Source organism: Salmo trutta, chromosome 2 (genome assembly GCF_901001165.1).
Source record: "Salmo trutta chromosome 2, fSalTru1.1, whole genome shotgun sequence".
Classification (NCBI taxonomy): Eukaryota; Metazoa; Chordata; class Actinopteri; order Salmoniformes; family Salmonidae; genus Salmo; species Salmo trutta.
The window spans coordinates 58,062,536-58,082,154 of record NC_042958.1 but is presented as its reverse complement, the minus strand read 5'-3'; the positions used below and the strand labels follow the sequence as shown (position 1 = coordinate 58,082,154).

Here is a 19,619-nt window from a genome sequence, read left to right as displayed (position 1 = left end):
TTTAATTAATTTTTTTCACCTTTATTTAACCAGGTAGGCCAGTTGAGAACAAGTTCTCATTTACAACTGCGACCTGGCCAAGGTAAAGCAAAGCAGTGTGACAAAAACAACACAGAGTTACACATGGGATAAACAAACGTACAGTCAATAACACAATAGACAAATCTATATACAGTGTGTGCAAATGTAGTAAGATTAGGGTGGTAAGGAAATAAATAGACCATAGTGGCAAAATAATTCAAATTTAGCATTAACACTGAAGTGATAGATATGCAGATGATGATGTGCAAGTAGAGATACAGGGGTGCAAAATAGCAAAAATAAATAACAATATGAGGATGAGGCAGTTGGGTGGGCTATTTACAGATGGGCTGTGTACAGGTGCAGTGATCGGTAAGCTGCTCTGACAGCTGATGCTTAAAGTTAGTGAGGGAGATATAAGTCTCCAGCTTCAGTGATTTTTTTTTTTGCAATTCGTTCCAGTCATTGGCAGCAGAGAACTGGAAGGAAAGGCGACCAAAGGAGGAGTTGGCTTTGGGGATGACCAGTGAAATATACCTGCTGGCGAGCGTGCTACGAGTGGGTGTTGCTATGGTGACCAGTGAGCTGAGATAAGGCGGGGCTTTACCTAGCAAAGACTTATAGATGACCTGGAGCCAGTGGGTTTGGCGACGAATATGAAGCGAGGGCCAGCCAACGAGAGCATATACTACCCAGTGGTGGGTAGTATATGGAGCTTTGGTGACAAAACTGTTGGCACTGTGATAGACTACATCCAATTTGCTGAGTAGAGTGTTGGAGGCTATTTTGTAAATGACATCGCCGAATGTCAAGGATCGGTAGGATGGTCAGTTTTACGAGGGTATGTTTAGCAGCATGAGTGAAGGAGGCTTTGTTGCGAAATAGGAAGCCGATTCTAGATTTCTAGAGTTTGGATTGGAGATGCTTAATGTGGGTCTGGAAGGAGAGTTTACAGTCTAGCCAGAGACCTAGGTATTTGTAGTTGTCCACATCAGTCAGAACCGCATTTAAGAGCAGTTGGAGGCCACGGAAGGAGTGTTGTATGGCATTGAAGCTCGTCTGGAGGTTTGTTAACACAGTGTCCAAAGAAGGGTCAGATGTATACAGAATGGTGTCGTCTGCGTAGAGGCGAATCAGAGAAGCACCCGCAGCAAGAGCGACATCATTGATATATACAGAGAATAGAGTCGGCCTGAGAATTGAACCCTGTGGCACCCCATAGAGACTGCCAGAGGTCCGGACAACAGGCCCTCCGATTTGACACACTGAACTCTATCTGAGAAGTAGTTGGTGAACGAGGCGAGGCAGTCATTTGAGAAGCCAAGGCTATTGAGTCTGCCGATAAGAATGTGGTGATTGACAGAGTCGAAAACCTTGGCCAGGTCGATGAAGACGGCTGCACAGTACTGTCTTTTATCAATAGCGGTTATGATATCGTTTAGGACCTTGAGCGTGGCTGAGGTGCACCCATGGCCAGCTCGGAAACCAGATTGGATAGCGGAGAAGGTACGGTGGGATTCGAAATGGTCGGTGATCTGTTTGTTAATTTGGCTTTAGAAGACTTTAGAAAGGCAGGGCAGGATAGATATAGGTCTGTCACAGTTTGGGTCTAGAATGTCTCCCCCTTTGAAGAGAGGGATGACCGCGGCAGTTTTCCAATCTTTAGGGATCTCAGGCAATACGTAAGAGAAGTTGAACAGGCTTGGAATAGGGGTTGCAACAATTGCGGCGGATAATTTTAGAAAGAGCGGGTCCAGATTGTCTAGCCCAGCTGATTTGTAGGGGTCCATATTTTGCAGCTCTTTCAGAACATCAACTATCTGGATTTGGGTGAAGGAGAAGCGGGGGGGGGGCTTGGGCAAGTTGCCTCGGGGGGGTGCAGAGCTGTTGGCCTGGGTAGCGGTAGCCATGTGGAAAGCATGGCCAGCCGTAGAAAAATGCTTCTTGAAATTCTCAATTATTGTAGATCTATCGGTGGTGACGGTGTTTCCTAGCCTCAGTGCAGTGGGCAGCTGGGAGGAGGTGCTTTTATTCTCCATAGACTTTACAGTGTCCCAAAACTTTTTGGAATTTGTGCTACAGTTTGAAAAAGTTTGAAAAAGCTAGCCTTTGCTTTCCTAACTGCCTGTGTATATTGGTTCCTAACTTCCCTGTAAAGTTGCATATCGCGGGAGCTATTCGATGCTAATGAAGTATACCACAGGATGTTTTTGTGCTGGTCAAGGGCAGTCAAGTCTGGAGTGAACCAAAGGCTATATCTGTTCTTAGTTCTACATTTTTTGAATGGGGCATGCTTATTTAAGATGTTGAGGAAAGCTCTTTTAAAGAATAACCAGGCATCCTTTGCTGACGGGATGAGGTCAATGTCCTTCCAGGATACCCGGGCCAGGTCTATAAGAAAGGCCTGCTCGCTGAAGTGTTTTTGGGAGTGTTTGACAGTGATGAGGTTTGGTCGTTTGACCGCGAACCCATTACAGACGCAGGCAATGAGGCAGTGATCGCTGAGATCCTGGTTGAAGACAGCAGAGGTGTATTTAGAGGGCAGGTTGGTCAGGATTATATCTATGAGGGTGACCGTGTTTACGGATTTAGGGTTGTACCTGGTAGGTTCCTTGATAATTTCTGTGAGATTGAGGGCATCTAGCTTAGATTGTAGGACGGCTGGGGTGTTAAGCATATCCCAGTTTAGGTCACCTAACAGTACGAACTCTGAAGATAAATTGGGGCAATCAATTAACATATGGTGTCCAGGGCACAGCTGGGGGCTGAGGGGGGTCTATAACAAGCGGCAACAGTGAGAGACTTATTTCTGGAAACGTGGATTTTTAAAAGTAGAAGCTCGAACTGTTTGGGCATAGACCTGGATAGCATGACAGAACTCTGCAGACTATCTCTTCAGTAGATTGCATCTCTGCCCCCTTTGGCGTGTTATCTTGACGGAAAATGTTGTAGTTGGGGATAGAAATTTCTACGTTTTTGATGTTCTTCCTAAGCCAGGATTCAGACACGGCTAGGACATCAGGGTTGGCGGAGTGTGCTAAAGCAGTGAATAAAACAAACTTAGGGAGAAGGCTTCTGATGTTAACATGCATGAAACCAAGGCTTTTACTGTTACAGAAGTCAATTCCTGGGGAATAGGTGTGGTACTGGGGGCTACAGGACCTGGGTTAACCTCTAAATCACCAGAGGAACAGAGGAGTAATATTTTAAAACATAAGATGAGACATATACTGTATAATTTGGTAAGTTTCAATTATCAGCTCCATCAAATCCTGTTTAAAGTCTAATTGGCATTAAAGTCATTGTACACCACCAGACTAAGATAAACTAATTGACCTGCACATCTGTTCCCCAGTGGCTCAGAAGGCTGCATTTTACAGGGTAGTATTTCACTCAGTGGACCACAAGAGGGAGACAAGCGTCAGCCCAGCACTCGTTTCTCTATCTGACTCAACACTCTGCCCCCAGTGATGTCACTGGCAGCCAATGGGAGTCAATGGAGTTGGTGTCTTGCTGCACTGGCATGGGTGTTAGAGGGAGGGAGGGAGGGAGGGAGGGAGAGAAGGAGAAGAGAATGGAAGAGACAGAATCATAACAAGAGGAACAGGTGGAGGGGAGGCACAAGGTAAAGATAGAGGACGTATCACTAACAACCAGGTTGTTTTAACCTCAACTTCCTAGACTGCGTTATGTGTCATCACCTTAGCTGTTTCTCTATGACAGGGTTCCCCAATTGGCAGCCAGTTGATTTTATTTGCCCCACAACGTTTTCTTGTTTGACATAAAAGACTGTAAAAACACCAGCAAATCAGCTGGAAATCTGTTCCAAAGTATTCCCATGCATAATCGAGATACATTGCCCCCCCCCCCCCCCCTTTTACACCGCTGCTACTCTCTGTTATTATCTATGCATAGTCACTTTAATAACTCTACCTACATGTACAGTTGAAGTCGGAAGTTTACATACACTTAGGTTGGAGTCATTAAAACTTGTTTTTCAGCCACCCCACAAATTTCTTGTTAACAAGCTTTTTGGCAAGTTGGTTAGGACATCTACTTTGTGCATGACACAAGTAATTTTTCCAACAATTGTTTACAGACAGATTATTTCACTTATAATTCACTGTATCACAATTCCAGTGGGTCAGAAGTTAACATACACTAAGTTGACTGTGCCTTTAAACATCTTGGAAAATTCCAGAAAATTATGTTATGGCTTTAGAAGCTTCTGATAGGCTAATTGACATCATTTGAGTCAATTGGAGGTGTATCTGTGGATGTATTTCAAGGCCTACCATCAAACTCAGTGCCTCTTTGCTTGACATCATGGGAAAATCAAAAGAAATCAGCCAAGACCTCAGAAAAAAATTGTAGACCTCCACAAGTCTGGTTCATCCTTGGGAGCAATTTCCAAACACCTGAAGGTACCACGTTCATCTGTACAAACAATAGTACGCAAGTATAAACACCATGGGACCACGCAGCCATCATACCGCTCAGGAAGGAAATGTGTTCTGTCTCCTAGAGATGAACGTACTTTGGTGCGAAAAGTGCAAATCAATCCCAGAACAACAGCAAAGGACCGTGTGAAGATGCTGGAGGAAACAGGTACAAAAGTATCTATATCCACAGTAAAACGAGTCCTATATCGACATAACCTGAACCTGAAAGGCAACTCGGCAAGGAAGAAGCCACTGCTCCAAAACCGCCATAAATAACCCAGACTACGGTTTGCAACTGCACATGGGGACAAATATCGTACTTTTTGGAGAAATGTCCTCTGGTCTAATGAAACAAAATTTGAACTGTTTGGCCATAATGTCCATCATTATGTTTGGAGGAAAAAGGGGGAGGCTTGCAAGCCGAAGAACACCAACCCAACCGTGAATTATGGGGGTGGCAGCATCATGTTGTGGGAGTGCTTTGCTGCAGGAGGGACTGGTGCACTTCACAAAATAGATGGCATCCTGAGGAAGGAAAATTATATAGATATATTGAAGCAATATCTCAAGACATCTGTCAGGAAGTTAAGGCTTGGTTGCAAATGGGTCTTCCAAATGGACAATGACCCCAAGCATACTTCCAAAGTTGTGGCAAAATGGCTTAAGGACAACAAAGTCAAGGTATTGGAGTGGCCAGCACAATGCCCTGACCTCAATCCTATAGAAGATTTGTGGGCAGAACTGAAAAGCGTGTGCGAGCAAGGAGGCCTACAAACCTGACTCAGTTACACCAGCTCTGTCAGGAGGAATGGGCCAAAATTTATTGTGGTTAGCTTGTGGAAGGCTACCCGAAACGTTTGACCCAAGTTAAACAATTTAAAGGCAATGCTACCAAATACTATTTGAGTGTATGTAAACTTCTGACCCACTGGGAATGTGATGAAAGAAATAAAAGCTGAAATAAATCATTCTCTCTACTATTATTCTGACATTTCGCATTCTTAAAATAAAGTGGTGATCTTAACTAACCTAAGACAGAGAATTTGTCTAGCATTAAATGTCAGGAATTGTGAAAAACTGAGTTTAAATGTATTTGGCTAAGGTGTATGTAAACTTCCGACTTCAACTGTACATATTACCTCAATTACCTTGACTAACCGGTGCCCCCGCACATTGACTCTGTACCGGTACTCCCTGTGGATAGTCTCACTATTGTTATTTTACTGCTGCTCTTTAATTACTTGTTCCTTCTATTTCTTATTCTTATTTGTATTTTTTAAACTGCGTTGTTGGTTAGGGGCTTATCAGTAAGCATTTCACTGTTAGGTCTGCACCTGTTGTATTCGGCGCATGTGACAAATAACATTTTGTTTTATTTGGTGTGTGCTAGAGTACACGGTCCCCATAGACTCCAGTGGAGAAGATTTACTATTTTATTAGGATCCCCATTAGCTGTTGCAAAAGCAGCAGCTACTCTTCCTGGGGTCCACACAAAACAGGAAACATCACAGAATACAGAACATCAATAGACAAGAACAGCTCAAGGACAGAACTACATACATGAAACAATAAAAAAAAAGCAGAGAATGGGAGAGAAAGGTTGTTAAGAATGTTACATTATTGTGTGCATGTGGATGTCTTTTTCCGTAGAGTAGTTATGCTATCAGCCACGATCTGGGTAGACATAGTAAAAATGCTTGACTCTAATTGTTATCAGGAGGGGGAAAAAAAACTCTAAGGCTACTTTTAAAAGTGGCATTTATTGCAAAAGCATACGTGAAAATGCTCTAAGGCTCATCCCTGGTGCATTGGAGGGATACATTTTTAGGTTCACTCTTCACATCCCATACTCTACAAGCATCTCTGCTCGAAAAGTTTAGACATGTTCACGGCTGACAGGTTCAGTGGGCACAGACTCTGCAGACTTGAAAGACCGCGGGCAGTTTTTTAACATTGCAGTTTTTGTTGGAGATCTTCTCAAGTGAGTGTGAAAATTGTGATGTGTGACAGAGGGAGTGGGGGGATGTGTGACAGAGGTAGTGGGGGGATGTGTGACAGAGGTAGTGGGGGGATGTGTGACAGAGACAGTGGGGGGATGTGTGACAGAGATAGTGGGGGGATGTGTGACAGAGACAGTGGGGGGATGTGTGACAGAGACAGTGGGGGGATGTGTGACAGAGACAGTGGGGGGAGGGATGTGTGACAGAGACAGTGGGGGGAGGGATGTGTGACAGAGACAGTGGGGGGAGGGATGTGTGACAGAGACAGTGGGGGGAGGGATGTGTGACAGAGACAGGGGGGGGAGGGATGTGTGACAGAGACAGTGGGGGGAGGGATGTGTGACAGAGACAGTGGGGGGAGGGATGTGTGACAGAGACAGTGGGGGGGGGGATGTGTGACAGAGACAGTGGGGGGAGGGATGTGTGACAGAGACAGTGGGGGGAGGGATGTGTGACAGAGACAGTGGGGGGAGGGATGTGTGACAGAGACAGTGGGGGGAGGGATGTGTGACAGAGACAGTGGGGGGAGGGATGTGTGACAGGCAGTGGGGGATGTGTAGAAAGATGAGGGAGACAGAGAGGGAGCAGAGAAAGGCAATCGAGTGAGGGAGCGATGGATGTGAGGGGGGTGTAAGAAAGAGGGAGAGAGCGAGAGAAGCAGTGCTATAATAGTGGATTAGCCTGTTATAAGATCTGCACTGTCTGTCAGCACTAATGTTGTCACCCTATTTTTTTTCTGAAGAAGACCTAGAGCTGCTAGACACCAAGCTTCTCTCTGTTCTCCTGGCTGACTGTCACCCCGTAAACACTCTGACACACACACACTGTTATACCCCTTGGCAAAGACCTCACACTCCAGATCAGAGAGAAAGTGGAAACGAAGAAGCGTCTTGATCAGTGGCGGAGTCTTCAGGCGTATTTTGGCTTTTAAAGCTCTTCCAGACCTAGAGACTTGTTATGTTGTCTAATGAAAATATCCCTTTTTAAATATCCCTGTTATTGGTTTTCAGTCTTGTCAGGGCTGTTTATGTATGAATCAAGGGCTGGTTGGAGCTGGTTTGTTGTTAACACAGACCTCTCGCTTAGATAAAACTACAGGATGTAATTGATATAATGGGACTATGATGGGCCAGGACGTTTAGGTGGATTTTTTTTTGCCTCTGTAGTGTGATCACGGCGTCCCTCTTTGTGGTGTGCCAGGAGTGGTTACTTCCTCTTCGTGGTGTGCCAGGAGTGGTTACTTCCTCTTCGTGGTGTGCCAGGAGTGGTTACTTCCTCTTTGTGGTGTGCCAGGAGTGGTTACTTCCTCTTCGTGGTATGCCAGGAGTGGTCACTTCCTCTTTGTGGTGTGCCAGGAGTAGTTACTTCCTCTTTGTGGTGTGCCAGGAGTGGTTACTTCCTCTTTGTGGTGTGCCAGGAGTGGTTACTTCCTCTTTGTGTTGTGCCAGGAGTGGTTACTTCCTCTTTGTGGTGTGCCAGGAGTGGTTACTTCCTCTTCGTGGTGTGCCAGGAGTGGTTACTTCCTCTTCGTGGTGTGCCAGGAGTGGTTACTTCCTCTTTGTGGTGTGCCAGGAGTGGTTACTTCCTCTTTGTGGTGTGCCAGGAGTGGTTACTTCCTCTTTGTGGTGTGCCAGGAGTGGTTACTTCCTCTTTGTGGTGTGCCAGGAGTGGTTACTTCCTCTTTGTGGTGTGCCAGGAGTGGTTACTTCCTCTTTGTGGTGTGCCAGGAGTGGTTACTTCCTCTTTGTGGTGTGCCAGGAGTGGTTACTTCCTCTTCGTGGTGTGCCAGGAGTGGTTACTTACTGACAACTGTATAATAGAACTTTGAAGACGTTTTAAACGGACTGCAGTTGTTCTAGCTATATAAAGTTTTGGGAAACGCTTCCCTTCTTCTCCTCGTACTAGCTGATGTCGATACTTAGCTTGGCTGATGTGGTACACAGCGAGGGACAGCTGTGACACGCTGGTCTGGACAGGAGTCTGTTGTTAGTGCAGTATTCGCGAAGAAGGGGGTTGAAATAATTCCAACAGTTGTATTGGAAGGGGGCGGCGCTCTGGGGGCTGTGTGTGGCTGTCCATGTGGGTGTTTAAGTGAGAAAGACACAGAGGAGACCCAATCAGTAAAAAAGCACTGCCCCTTGATTATGAACACATCGTGCCGACAACGTCAAAATAGCCTGTCCAGACTAAGTAACGAGGGCTTGAAGTTAGGTGTCAGCCAGACTCGTTGATACCATACTCATATTTCGAATCTCCCAATTTGCTCTCCGCCTTCTCTTGTGTACTTTGTGAGGTCGTACCCCTGTAATAACATGTCTTTTATATATGCTAGGAATTCATTCTTTTAGGGGCTACTTTTCTACATCACTAAGGAATGGTCCACACACCCCAACACAGTCGCACGACAACACCTCTTCCCCTATCATGAGGATGAAAAGATTTGGCATGGGACCTCAGATCCTCAAAAAGTTATACAGCTGCACCATTGAGAGTATCTTCACTGGCTACATCACCGCTTGGTATGGCAACTGGTGGTGTTAGAGGCCCTAAAAATTGTCAGTCTCAAACCACCCACGTCATAGACTGTTCTCTCAGCTACCACACGGCAAGCTGTACCGATGCCGCTTGCCGAAGTCTGGAACCAACAGGACCTTGAACAGCTTCTGCCATAAGACGGCTAAATAGTTAAAAAAGTAGCTACCCTACTATCTGCATTTGACCCCATTTCGTGCTAACTATTTTGACTCATCACATACGTTGCTGCTACTGCTTATTGTCTATTATGTTGCCTAGTTACTTTACCCCTACCTATATGTACATACCTACCTCAATTACCTCGTACCCCTGCACATTGACTCAGTACTGATACCCTGTGTATATAGCCAAGTTATTACCTCGTACCCCTGCACATTGACTCAGTACTGATACCCTGTGTATATAGCCAAGTTATTACCTCGTACCCCTGCACATTGACTCAGTACTGATACCCTGTGTATATAGCCAAGTTATTACCTCGTACCCCTGCACATTGACTCAGTACTGATACCCTGTGTATATAGCCAAGTTATTACCTCGTACCCCTGCACATTGACTCAGTACTGATACCCTGTGTATATAGCCAAGTTATTACCTCGTACCCCTGCACATTGACTCAGTACTGATACCCTGTGTATATAGCCAAGTTATTACCTCGTACCCCTGCACATTGACTCAGTACTGGTACCCTGTGTATATAGCCAAGTTATTACCTCGTACCCCTGCACATTGACTCAGTACTGATACCCTGTGTATATAGCCAAGTTATTACCTCGTACCCCTGCACATTGACTCAGTACTGATACCCTGTGTATATAGCCAAGTTATTACCTCGTACCCCTGCACATTGACTCAGTACTGATACCCTGTGCATATAGCCAAGTTATTACCTCGTACCCCTGCACATTGACTCAGTACTGATACCCTGTGCATATAGCCAAGTTATTACCTCGTACCCCTGCACATTGACTCAGTACTGATACCCTGTGCATATAGCCAAGTTATTACCTCGTACCCCTGCACATTGACTCAGTACTGATACCCTGTGTATATAGCCAAGTTATTACCTCGTACCCCTGCACATTGACTCAGTACTGATACCCTGTGCATATAGCCAAGTTATCTTTACTCATTGTGTATTTATTATTTTTCTATGTTTCTCTCTGCATTGTTGGGAAGGGCCGTAAGTAAGCATTTCACTGCTCTTTGCCGTCTCTGTTCAGATGCAGCATAGGATGGTGTCTGTGTGTGTGCGTGTGCGTGCGCGTATGCTTGCGAATGCATGCAGAGGCAGCGGCAGGCCGTCGTTAAGTGATTACCCTAGCATACACCATGTGATGCTAATAGCATGGTCCTGCTGTTCATGGGCTCTAGTGTGTTTACAACACAAGCACTGGAGAGGCAGGAAGGAAGGATGTCTAGAGCCTCTCATTCACGTCTGGGAGAAAGCCTCGCAAGTTCTCCGGGTCCAACGCAATGTCTTTTTACCTCTCAATGCATCAAACTCTTGATATCACGTTTGAACTAGTCCTAGAAGTGGGTGCCTAGTTTATCCACTGAGGGTCCAAAACATTAAGAACACCTGCTCTTTCCATGACATAGACTGACCAGGTGAATCCAGGTGAAAGCTATGATCCCTTATTGATGTCACTTGTTAAATCCACTTCAATCATAAAGATGGATTTTTAAGCCTTGAGAGAATTGAGACATGGATTGTGTACGTGTGCCATTCAGAGGGTGAATGGTCAAGATAGAAGATTGAAGTGCCTTTGAACAGGGTATGGTAGTAGGTGCCAGTTGCATCGGCTTGTGTCAAGAATCGCAACGCTGCTGGGTTTTTCACGCTCAACAGTTTCCCGTGTGTATCAATAATGGTCCACCACCTAAAGGACATCCAGCCAACTTGACACAACCTTGGGAAGCATTGGAGTCAACATGGGCCAGCATCCCTGTGGAACGCTTTCAACACCTTATAGAGTCCATGTCCTGACGAATTGAGGCTGTTCTGAGGGCAAAATGGTATTGCTACTCAATATTGGAAAGGTGTTCCTAATGTTTGGTATAGTCAGTGTATGTCTGTTTCTGTTTTTATAAAGTAATCATCTGCAGTCTAGGGAGGTTATGTAGTGAGAGAGTAAATACCATGACAGCTGCAGCGAGTGCAGTGGGCGTGAAACCGCACCGTCCATCTCCCTGTGTCCTGATTGGCTCCTGTGGTGAGTGATTGACCGGTTTGGAGCCAGTCAGTCGGCCCGCCTGGCGTGTTTACCCGACAGGTGCCAGCTTAGTCAGCGGGCGGGGGAGTGAGGCACAGGTGGTGAACAGGATGGCGGTGGAGGTGGCAGAGGAGAGGAGAGATGCTGGAGGGAGGGCGAGATTTGGGCAGGAGGACGAGGGACAGCAGGTGTTGGGGTGATCAGAAGGGGTCTCTGCCATAAAGCTGTTCATCCATTTACACACCAGGCTATCGCCTTATTGTGATTACAAATGCATGAGGCCAGTTTCTCTGAGTTGTACAGATATGAATGGCCTACATGCTCACGTACTGTTTCAATCCGAGAACGTTCGGTGTTTTTGTGTACAGTTGCAGCGTCGTTCTCCAAGGAATGAATGTGGAACTAAAAGACGCAAAAGGCAAGGGAACTTATGCCAATGATTACAGTCTGTGTACACATGACTGTGTAAATAGGCACAATATACTTGTTCAGAACCTGTTTTGGATCCACCTGATGTGTTAAATGTTCTATGTGTCCTATATCTACCTGTAAAGAACCCAATATCCCCCCCCCTGCTCATAACACTACCTCCGTCTTCTCTCTCCTTTCTGTTCCAGTCATTTGAAGGTGTTCTGCTATATCCCCTCTCGCTTCAGGCTTATTTCTTTCTCGCTCTGTCTCCCCTCATACCCTCTTTGTTCCACCTCGCGTATCTCTGTCCTTTTCTCACCCCCTTTACTGTCCATCGTTTTGTCCCCCTCTCTCTTTATTTTCTACCTCTCTCTAAACCTTCTGTTGTATCTCCCTTGCACGGTATCCCCCCCTCTTTCTCATCTGATATACAGTAGGCGTTAGGCTGGATAAAGAGTGACAGACACAGAGAGAGACACAGAGAGAGAGAGAGAGAGAGAGGTGGTAATAGTATAGCTGGCAGTGTGCGTGGAGGGGGACTTATTGTGATAGATGAGGACAAGGTGGCTTCCAGCAACCTCCGTCTGTCTGTCTGGCTAGATGGCTGTATGTCCAGCTGCCAGGTTGGCTGGCTGGCGGTACTGGCCTGTATAGAGCACGGGGCCCTTCATGGATCAATTCCCTATCACAGCTCCACTGAAGTATTTCTGCTATGGATAATATGTTACATTTTCAACGCTTTGAATAGGAATTTGAATGCGGTCACACAGAGATGTGTATACTCCACAGTTTGCTGCCTGTGAGTTGTTCTCTCGTTAATAACATCCTCACTCCCATCTGCAGGGACTTTCTCTTCTTCCTTTGGTGTGTGTGAGCTCTCCGCTCGATGACTCGGGCACTCAGGCTCTCTATACTCTCTCTGCTCGATGACTCGGGCACTCTATACTCTCTCCGCTCGATAACTCAGGCTCTCTATTCTCTCTCCGCTCGATAACTCAGGCTCTCTATACTCTCTCCGCTCGATAACTCAGGCTCTCTATTCTCTCTCCGCTCGATGACTCAGGCTCTCTATTCTCTCTCTGCTCGATGACTCAGGCTCTCTATTCTCTCTCCGCTCGATGACTCAGGCTCTCTATTCTCTCTCCGCTCGATGACTCAGGCTCTCTATTCTCTCTCCGCTCGATGACTCAGGCTCTCTATTTTCTCTCCGCTCGATGACTCAGGCTCTCTATTTTCTCTCCGCTCGATGACTCAGGCTCTCTATTCTCTCTCCGCTCGGTGACTCAGGCTCTCTATTCTCTCTCCGCTCGGTGACTCAGGCTCTCTATTCTCTCTCCGCTCGGTGACTCAGGCTCTCTATTCTCTCTCCACTCGTTGACTCAGGCACTCAGGCTCTCTATTCTCTCTCCGCTCGGTGACTCAGGCTCTCTATTCTCTCTCCGCTCGGTGACTCAGGCTCTCTATTCTCTCTCCGCTCGGTGACTCAGGATCTCTATTCTCTCTCCGCTCGGTGACTCAGGCTCTCTATTCTCTCTCTGCTCGATGACTCAGGCTCTCTATTCTCTCTCTGCTCGATGACTCAGGCTCTCTATTCTCTCTCTGCTCGATGACTCAGGCTCTTTTTTCTCTCTCTGCTCGATGACTCAGGCTCTCTATTCTCTCTCTGCTCGATGACTCAGGCTCTCTATTCTCTCTCTGCTCGATAACTCAGGCTCTCTATTCTCTCTCCGCTCGATGACTCAGGCTCTCTATTCTCTCTCCGCTCGGTGACTCAGGCTCTCTATTCTCTCTCCGCTCGATGACTCAGGATCTCTATTCTCTCTCCGCTCGGTGACTCAGGCTCTCTATTCTCTCTCCGCTCGATGACTCAGGATCTCTATTCTCTCTCCGCTCGATGACTCAGGATCTCTATTCTCTCTCTGCTCGATGACTCAGGATCTCTATTCTCTCTCTGCTCGATGACTCAGGCTCTCTATTCTCTCTCCGCTCGATGACTCAGGCTCTCTATTCTCTCTCCGCTCGATGACTCAGGATCTCTATTCTCTCTCCGCTCGATGATTCAGGCACTCAGGCTCTCTATTCTCTCTCTGTTCCTCCAAACATCCTGGCTGTCCCTGTTTTATATAGCAGTGTCTGTCCCAATAGCTTATTGGAGGTTCTCTAATCTATTGCTGTGTGCAAATCATTTCTGCCTTGTGTTTTAATGGGACTAAATGCTTTTCTCTCCCTCTCTCCCTCTCTCAGGCTCTCTATTCTCTCTCCACTCGATGACTCAGGGACACTCTCTCTCTCTGTGTGAGATATGTTATATAGGGGTTGATATTATTTTTGAATGACTACTCCTTCCTCTGTCCTCCATACATACAACATATATAAGGTCCCTCAGTCAAGTATTGAATTCAATCACAGATTCAACTACAAAGACCTGGGAGCTTTTCGAAAGCCTCATGAAGAAGGGCAGTGATTGGTAGATGGGTAACAATAACAAATCAGACATTGAATATCTCTATAAGCATGGTCACGTTAATAGTTATGCTGTGGATGATGTATTAAACCACCCAGACACAACAAAGATATGGGAGAGGGAGAGGAATTCACCTTTCAGCAGGACAAAAGCCTCCAACAAAAGGCCAATCTACACTAGTTGCTTACTAAGAAGACAGTGAATGTTCCTGAGTGGCCAAGTTACAGTTTTGAATTAAATCTGCTTGAAAATCTATGGCAAGACTTGAAAATGGCTGTTTAGCTAGGATCCCCAGCACTTTGACAGAGCTTGAAGAATTTAGAAAATAATAATGGTAAAATATTTCACAATCCAGTTGTGCAAAGCTTAGAGACTCACCCAAGAAGACTCCCAGCTTTAATCGCTGCCAAAGCTGTTCCTAATATGTATTGACTCAGAGGGTTAAACACTTATCTAATCAAGGTATATTAGTGTTAGATTTTTCAATATGAGAGTATTTTGTGTAGATCGTTGATAAAAATGAAATCCATTTTAAATCAATTTTAATCCCACTTTGTAACAATAAAAATGTGAAATAATCCAAGGGGGGTGAATACTTATGAAACCCACTGTATAATGCTACTCCCACCATGCCACAGGGCTGTCTAGGGCGTCCTCTCCCCGTCACCAAACACACTAGTTACTCTACAGTAGCACACCAATATACCACTGACGCAGTCACACACATCAACACACAGATGTATAAACATGGATGGATGGATGTGTATATATAGACACACACAAACAGGTACGCACACACATACAGTCAGGTATACACACACAAGCTCATTACAGAGTTTGCAGAGGACTGCGGCAGACCTCTCTGCATTTCCTGTCACGCTACGTTTCTCTCCTCACTGCACTCCACCACTGGCCTACATACAGCCATCCACATGAGTTCCTGCAGCACCACTGGCCTACATACAGCCATCCACATGAGTTCCTGCAGCACCACTGGCCTACATACAGCCATCCACATGAGTTCCTGCAGTACCACTGGCCTACATACAGCCATCCACATGAGTTCCTGCAGCACCACTGGCCTACATACAGCCATCCACATGAGTTCCTGCGGCACCACTGGCCTACATACAGCCATCCACATGAGTTCCTGCAGCACCACTGGCCTACATACAGCCATCCACATGAGTTCCTGCAGCACCACTGGCCTACATACAGCCATCCACATGAGGTCCTGTGGCACCACTGGCCTACATACAGCCATCCACATGAGTTCCTGCGGCACCACTGGCCTACATACAGCCATCCACATCAGTTCCTGCGGCACCACACATAGCTCATTCATATTTCATGTGCACAGATTTCCTCTCTCTCTCATCTGGGGATGCTGCTTCTGTCCCTCTCTAATGGTGTACACTATGTTATATCTGGGGAGGCAACTTTCCAGTAAAGAAAAACTGAGCACAGCACATATGAAAACAGATATCCTTGATATTACAGAGTAAATTGCCCCATCTTTTTGGCTCCTCTGCATGGGAGCTATTAGGTCACTAGTTCCCACTTCCCCCGGTTTGTGTTACTCAATTTCTCCCTCTTTCTCTGTCTCTCTCTCTTTATTTATCTCTCTCCATCCTCAGCTCTCCCCGACAGACAAGAGTTTGGAGTTTGACAGAGATTTCCGTGTCCGGCACTATGCAGGGAATGTCGTGTAAGTAACCATTGCTGTGGTGTACTGTATGGAACCACTAGTAGTGAGTTCATTGCACTTCACTATGTTCTCTTAATACCCTAATCAGTACAACGGCGTGAGATTATCAACCAAATCACAAGCTCTGTATGCTACAGTGTGCCAGCCATCCTCAGTGCCTGTCCAGCCCAGCAGCTCTAGCTAACTCCCCATAGTTAACATATTATATGGCTTTAAAGATGAGACCATTATAATAACCATGGACTCTGCCTCCTGCAGCGTAGCCTAATTGGTTCAGGGAGCACTCAAACTTGAGACTCGTTGCATCCCAAATTTTCTCTAGATAGTGCACTACCTTTGACCAGGGCCCATACTGTAGGTCTCTGGTCAATGGGCTCTGGCCAAAAGGAGTGCACTATATATGGAATAGGGTGCTATTTGAGATGCAGGCTGATACTGTAGAGTAAGGGGTGTAATGGGCCAGTTTCCCCTGGGTCTTACTGAGTACCACAGATGGCTCCTACTCTTCCACTGTCTCAGACTGGAAACAGTGGATTTGTTCTGTAATTATTCTGTGACTCATCCATTTTAATCGTTTCTGAGTAGGGTTTAGGAGACGCTGTTGTCATTTGTAAGCACCGTCTTCGGGGATGCAAGTTTTAAGACGGTCTTAGTGTCAGAAAAAGATGATCAAGGTGTGTGTGTGTGTGTGTGTGTGTGTGTGTGTGTGTGTGTGTGTGTGTGTGTGTGTGTGTGTGTGTGTGTGTGTGTGTGTGTGTGTGTGTGTGTGTGTGTGTGTGTGTGTGTGTGTGTGTGTGTGTGCACTTTTGTATTTACACAGGTACTCTGTGGTTGGCTTCATCGACAAGAACAAGGACACACTCTTCCAGGACTTCAAAAGGCTACTGTACAACAGGTGAGAATTAACACACACCTGCTATCCCCTCTCCTCTCCCCCTATTCCCCTCACATGACACCGCAGTAGCCTTTAAAAAACAGAACAACAGCACCTACAATGATGAACCGATAAACAATCTTCTCCTCTCTCTGTTCCTCTCCTCCTCTATCTCTCTTCCTCTCTCTCCGTAGCTCCAACCCAGTGCTGAAGGTGATGTGGCCGGAGGGCAAGCTGAGGATCACTGAGGTCACCAAACGACCCCTAACGGCCGCCACCCTCTTTAAGAACTCCATGATCGCATTGGTGGAGAACCTGGCTTGCAAGGTGAGGGGCGCGGCCATCGCCGGGCAACTATTTCATTGGCCAACAACTTCCAATTTTCTGTTTGTACTACTGACTTGGCTGGTGTGTGCGTGTGCGCGTGCGCGTGTGTATTTCAATGTCTAAAATGGTTTTCTTTCCTCAGCTCCTCTCCTCCAAAATTACACAAATGTGAACTCACAGGATAGGTGAAAAAACATGTTGGGTATCCTATAGGAATTATCTTTCCCGTTTCCCGTTCTTCCACATCAGTGTAGATGATAGATAGGAGACCAGGAGGTAAAGCCATGTTACACTATTGACTTGTTGTCAGTGTTCTGTGCCACTTTCTGACGAACCCCATAGTAGCCAATGATGTGTCCCCTTACTGTGGTGTGTGTCTGTAGGAGCCATACTACGTGCGCTGCATCAAGCCCAACGACGTCAAGTCGCCCCTGCTGTTCGAGCACGAGCGTTGTCGCCACCAGGTCGAGTACCTAGGCCTACTGGAGAACGTCCGTGTGCGCCGCGCCGGATTCGCCAACCGCCAGGAGTACCCCCGCTTCCTCCAGAGGTACGAGCTTCCACCTCGTCTCCCGGGTAGAAGTAGAATCAGGGCCGGATTCAAAAAGCTTCTCAGAGTAGTGCTGATTTAGGATCAAGTCTCTCCTGTCCATGTAATCTTATTCATTATGATCTAAAAGTTGTGATCCTGATCCTAGATCAGCACTCTTACTGTCAGAGCGACATTTTCATAGTGCTAAAGCATTGTGCGAAGTGCAAAAAATACATGATGATATGTGTGATTAAATTACAAGATGTTCTTACGGGACCTGTGTTATAACTGGGCTGGAACAAGAGCCTGAACAAGATGCCCACCCCTGCATAGGGGCCACGTCATCCTCCCTACCTACCTCATCCTTATCTTGTTACTTCCTGCTGTCCGGTAATAAGGTGTTGTTTAGCCAATGTCCCAGACAATTGATTTGATACTTCCCCACCAACACAATGTTCCTGTGCCTTTGACTAGGAACAGCCTTGTAACAGAGTGGATGTATTTAATGAATTTCCTTTTCATCGAATTCAGTCGACACACTGCAATTCAGTGGGGAAAACAAGCTCTGTGATGAGTTGTATAGGTCCTGCCTCTGTTTTCAATCCATTCACCAGTATAGACTGAACATTCCCAACCATTTTTCTCTACCATGATACTATGATATTATTTTATGTACAACAGTTCTCCTACTAACACCAAGTCGTGAATAAACCGGGCCTGGGCTTGAGTTTGATCCAGCAGAATCCAGTCAGTACTGGACTAAGTCATAGAGATCTGTGCAGAGGAGAGAGGAGGATGGGCTTTGCATCATCACATCACCTTGTGTCTCCCTTCCAGAGCTAGATTGGGTGCTAGGCGACAGCAGTGATGTCACTGAGGTGGCAGCAAGTCTCTCACATCAGATGAGATGTTACATAATACATTCGGACACTTTCCTCTAAAAGTGTTTTATCTGGGAAACAGAAACAGGTTTATATTGTGTGCAAAAGGAGGATTTTTATAGGATTTATTTTGGACTCTTGGCAGTCAAGACTGACCAAATGTTTAATTAGGATTTGGTCCAAACTGCACTGTCACACACAAGCTCCAAATGGTCCCAAACAGATGCAAACACACATACAAACACACACACTCTCCTAACTGTTAATCCCTTTCCCTAATTCATTCACAGCTGTCTCGTTCGCCCACTGCCCTACCCTTCCTCGGTCAAATTATACTAAACAAAAATATAAATACAACATGAAACAATTTCAGCGATTTTACTGAGTTACACTGAGTCATATAAGGAAATAAGTCAATTCAAATAAATGAATTAGGCCCAAATCTATGTATTACAAATGACTGGGCAGGGGCGCAGCCATGAGGCCTGGGAGGGCCTCACCCACTTGGGAGCAAGGCCCAGCCAATCAGAATTAGTTTTCCCCACAAAGGGCTTTATTACAGACAGAAATATACAGTTTTATCAGCTGTCCGGATGGCTGGTCTCAGAAGATCCCGCAGGTGAAGAAGCCGGATGTGGAGGTCCTGGGCTAACGTGGTTACACGTGGTCTGCAGTTGTGAGGCTGGTTGGGCGTACTGCCAAATTCTCTAAAACAACTTTGGAGGCGGCTTATGGTAGAGAAATGAACATTCATTTCTCCGGCAACAGCTATGGTGGACATTCCTGCAGTCAACGTGCCAATTGCACGCTCCCTCAACTTGAGACATCTGTGGCATTGTCCCCAGCACAAGGTGCACCTGTGTAATGATCATGCTGTTTAATCAGCTTCTTGATACACCACACCTGTCAGGTGGATGGATTATCTTGGCAAAGGAGAAATACTCACTAACAGGGATGTCAACAAATTTGAGAGAAATAAGCTTTTTTTATACGTCTGGAACATTTCTGGGATCTTTTATTTCAGCTTATGGAACATGGGACCAACACTTTACATGTTGTGTTTTATAATTTTGTTCAGTATAGATTAGGTAATAGCTGTGATGGTTAACAGTGATTATTTTGCATAACACACTTCTCTTCTAACTATCCCGCTCCTCTAACTATAATTTCATTCATTGATGAATTTGGTATAATTTGGTATTACATCA

General features: G+C 45.9%; 1 protein-coding gene across 2 annotated transcripts in view; it reads left to right on the top strand.

Annotated features, from left to right (window-relative positions):
- myo1d (myosin 1D) overlaps positions 1-19,619 on the top strand; it is a 111,648-nt gene that overhangs the window by 39,144 nt on the left and 52,885 nt on the right. For both annotated transcript variants that reach the window (XM_029707469.1, XM_029707478.1), the window contains exons 12-15: positions 15,727-15,797; positions 16,618-16,692; positions 16,866-16,998; positions 17,382-17,548. In XM_029707469.1, the coding sequence (XP_029563329.1) occupies positions 15,727-15,797; positions 16,618-16,692; positions 16,866-16,998; positions 17,382-17,548 (446 nt within the window). The remainder of the gene's footprint in view (positions 1-15,726; positions 15,798-16,617; positions 16,693-16,865; positions 16,999-17,381; positions 17,549-19,619) is intronic.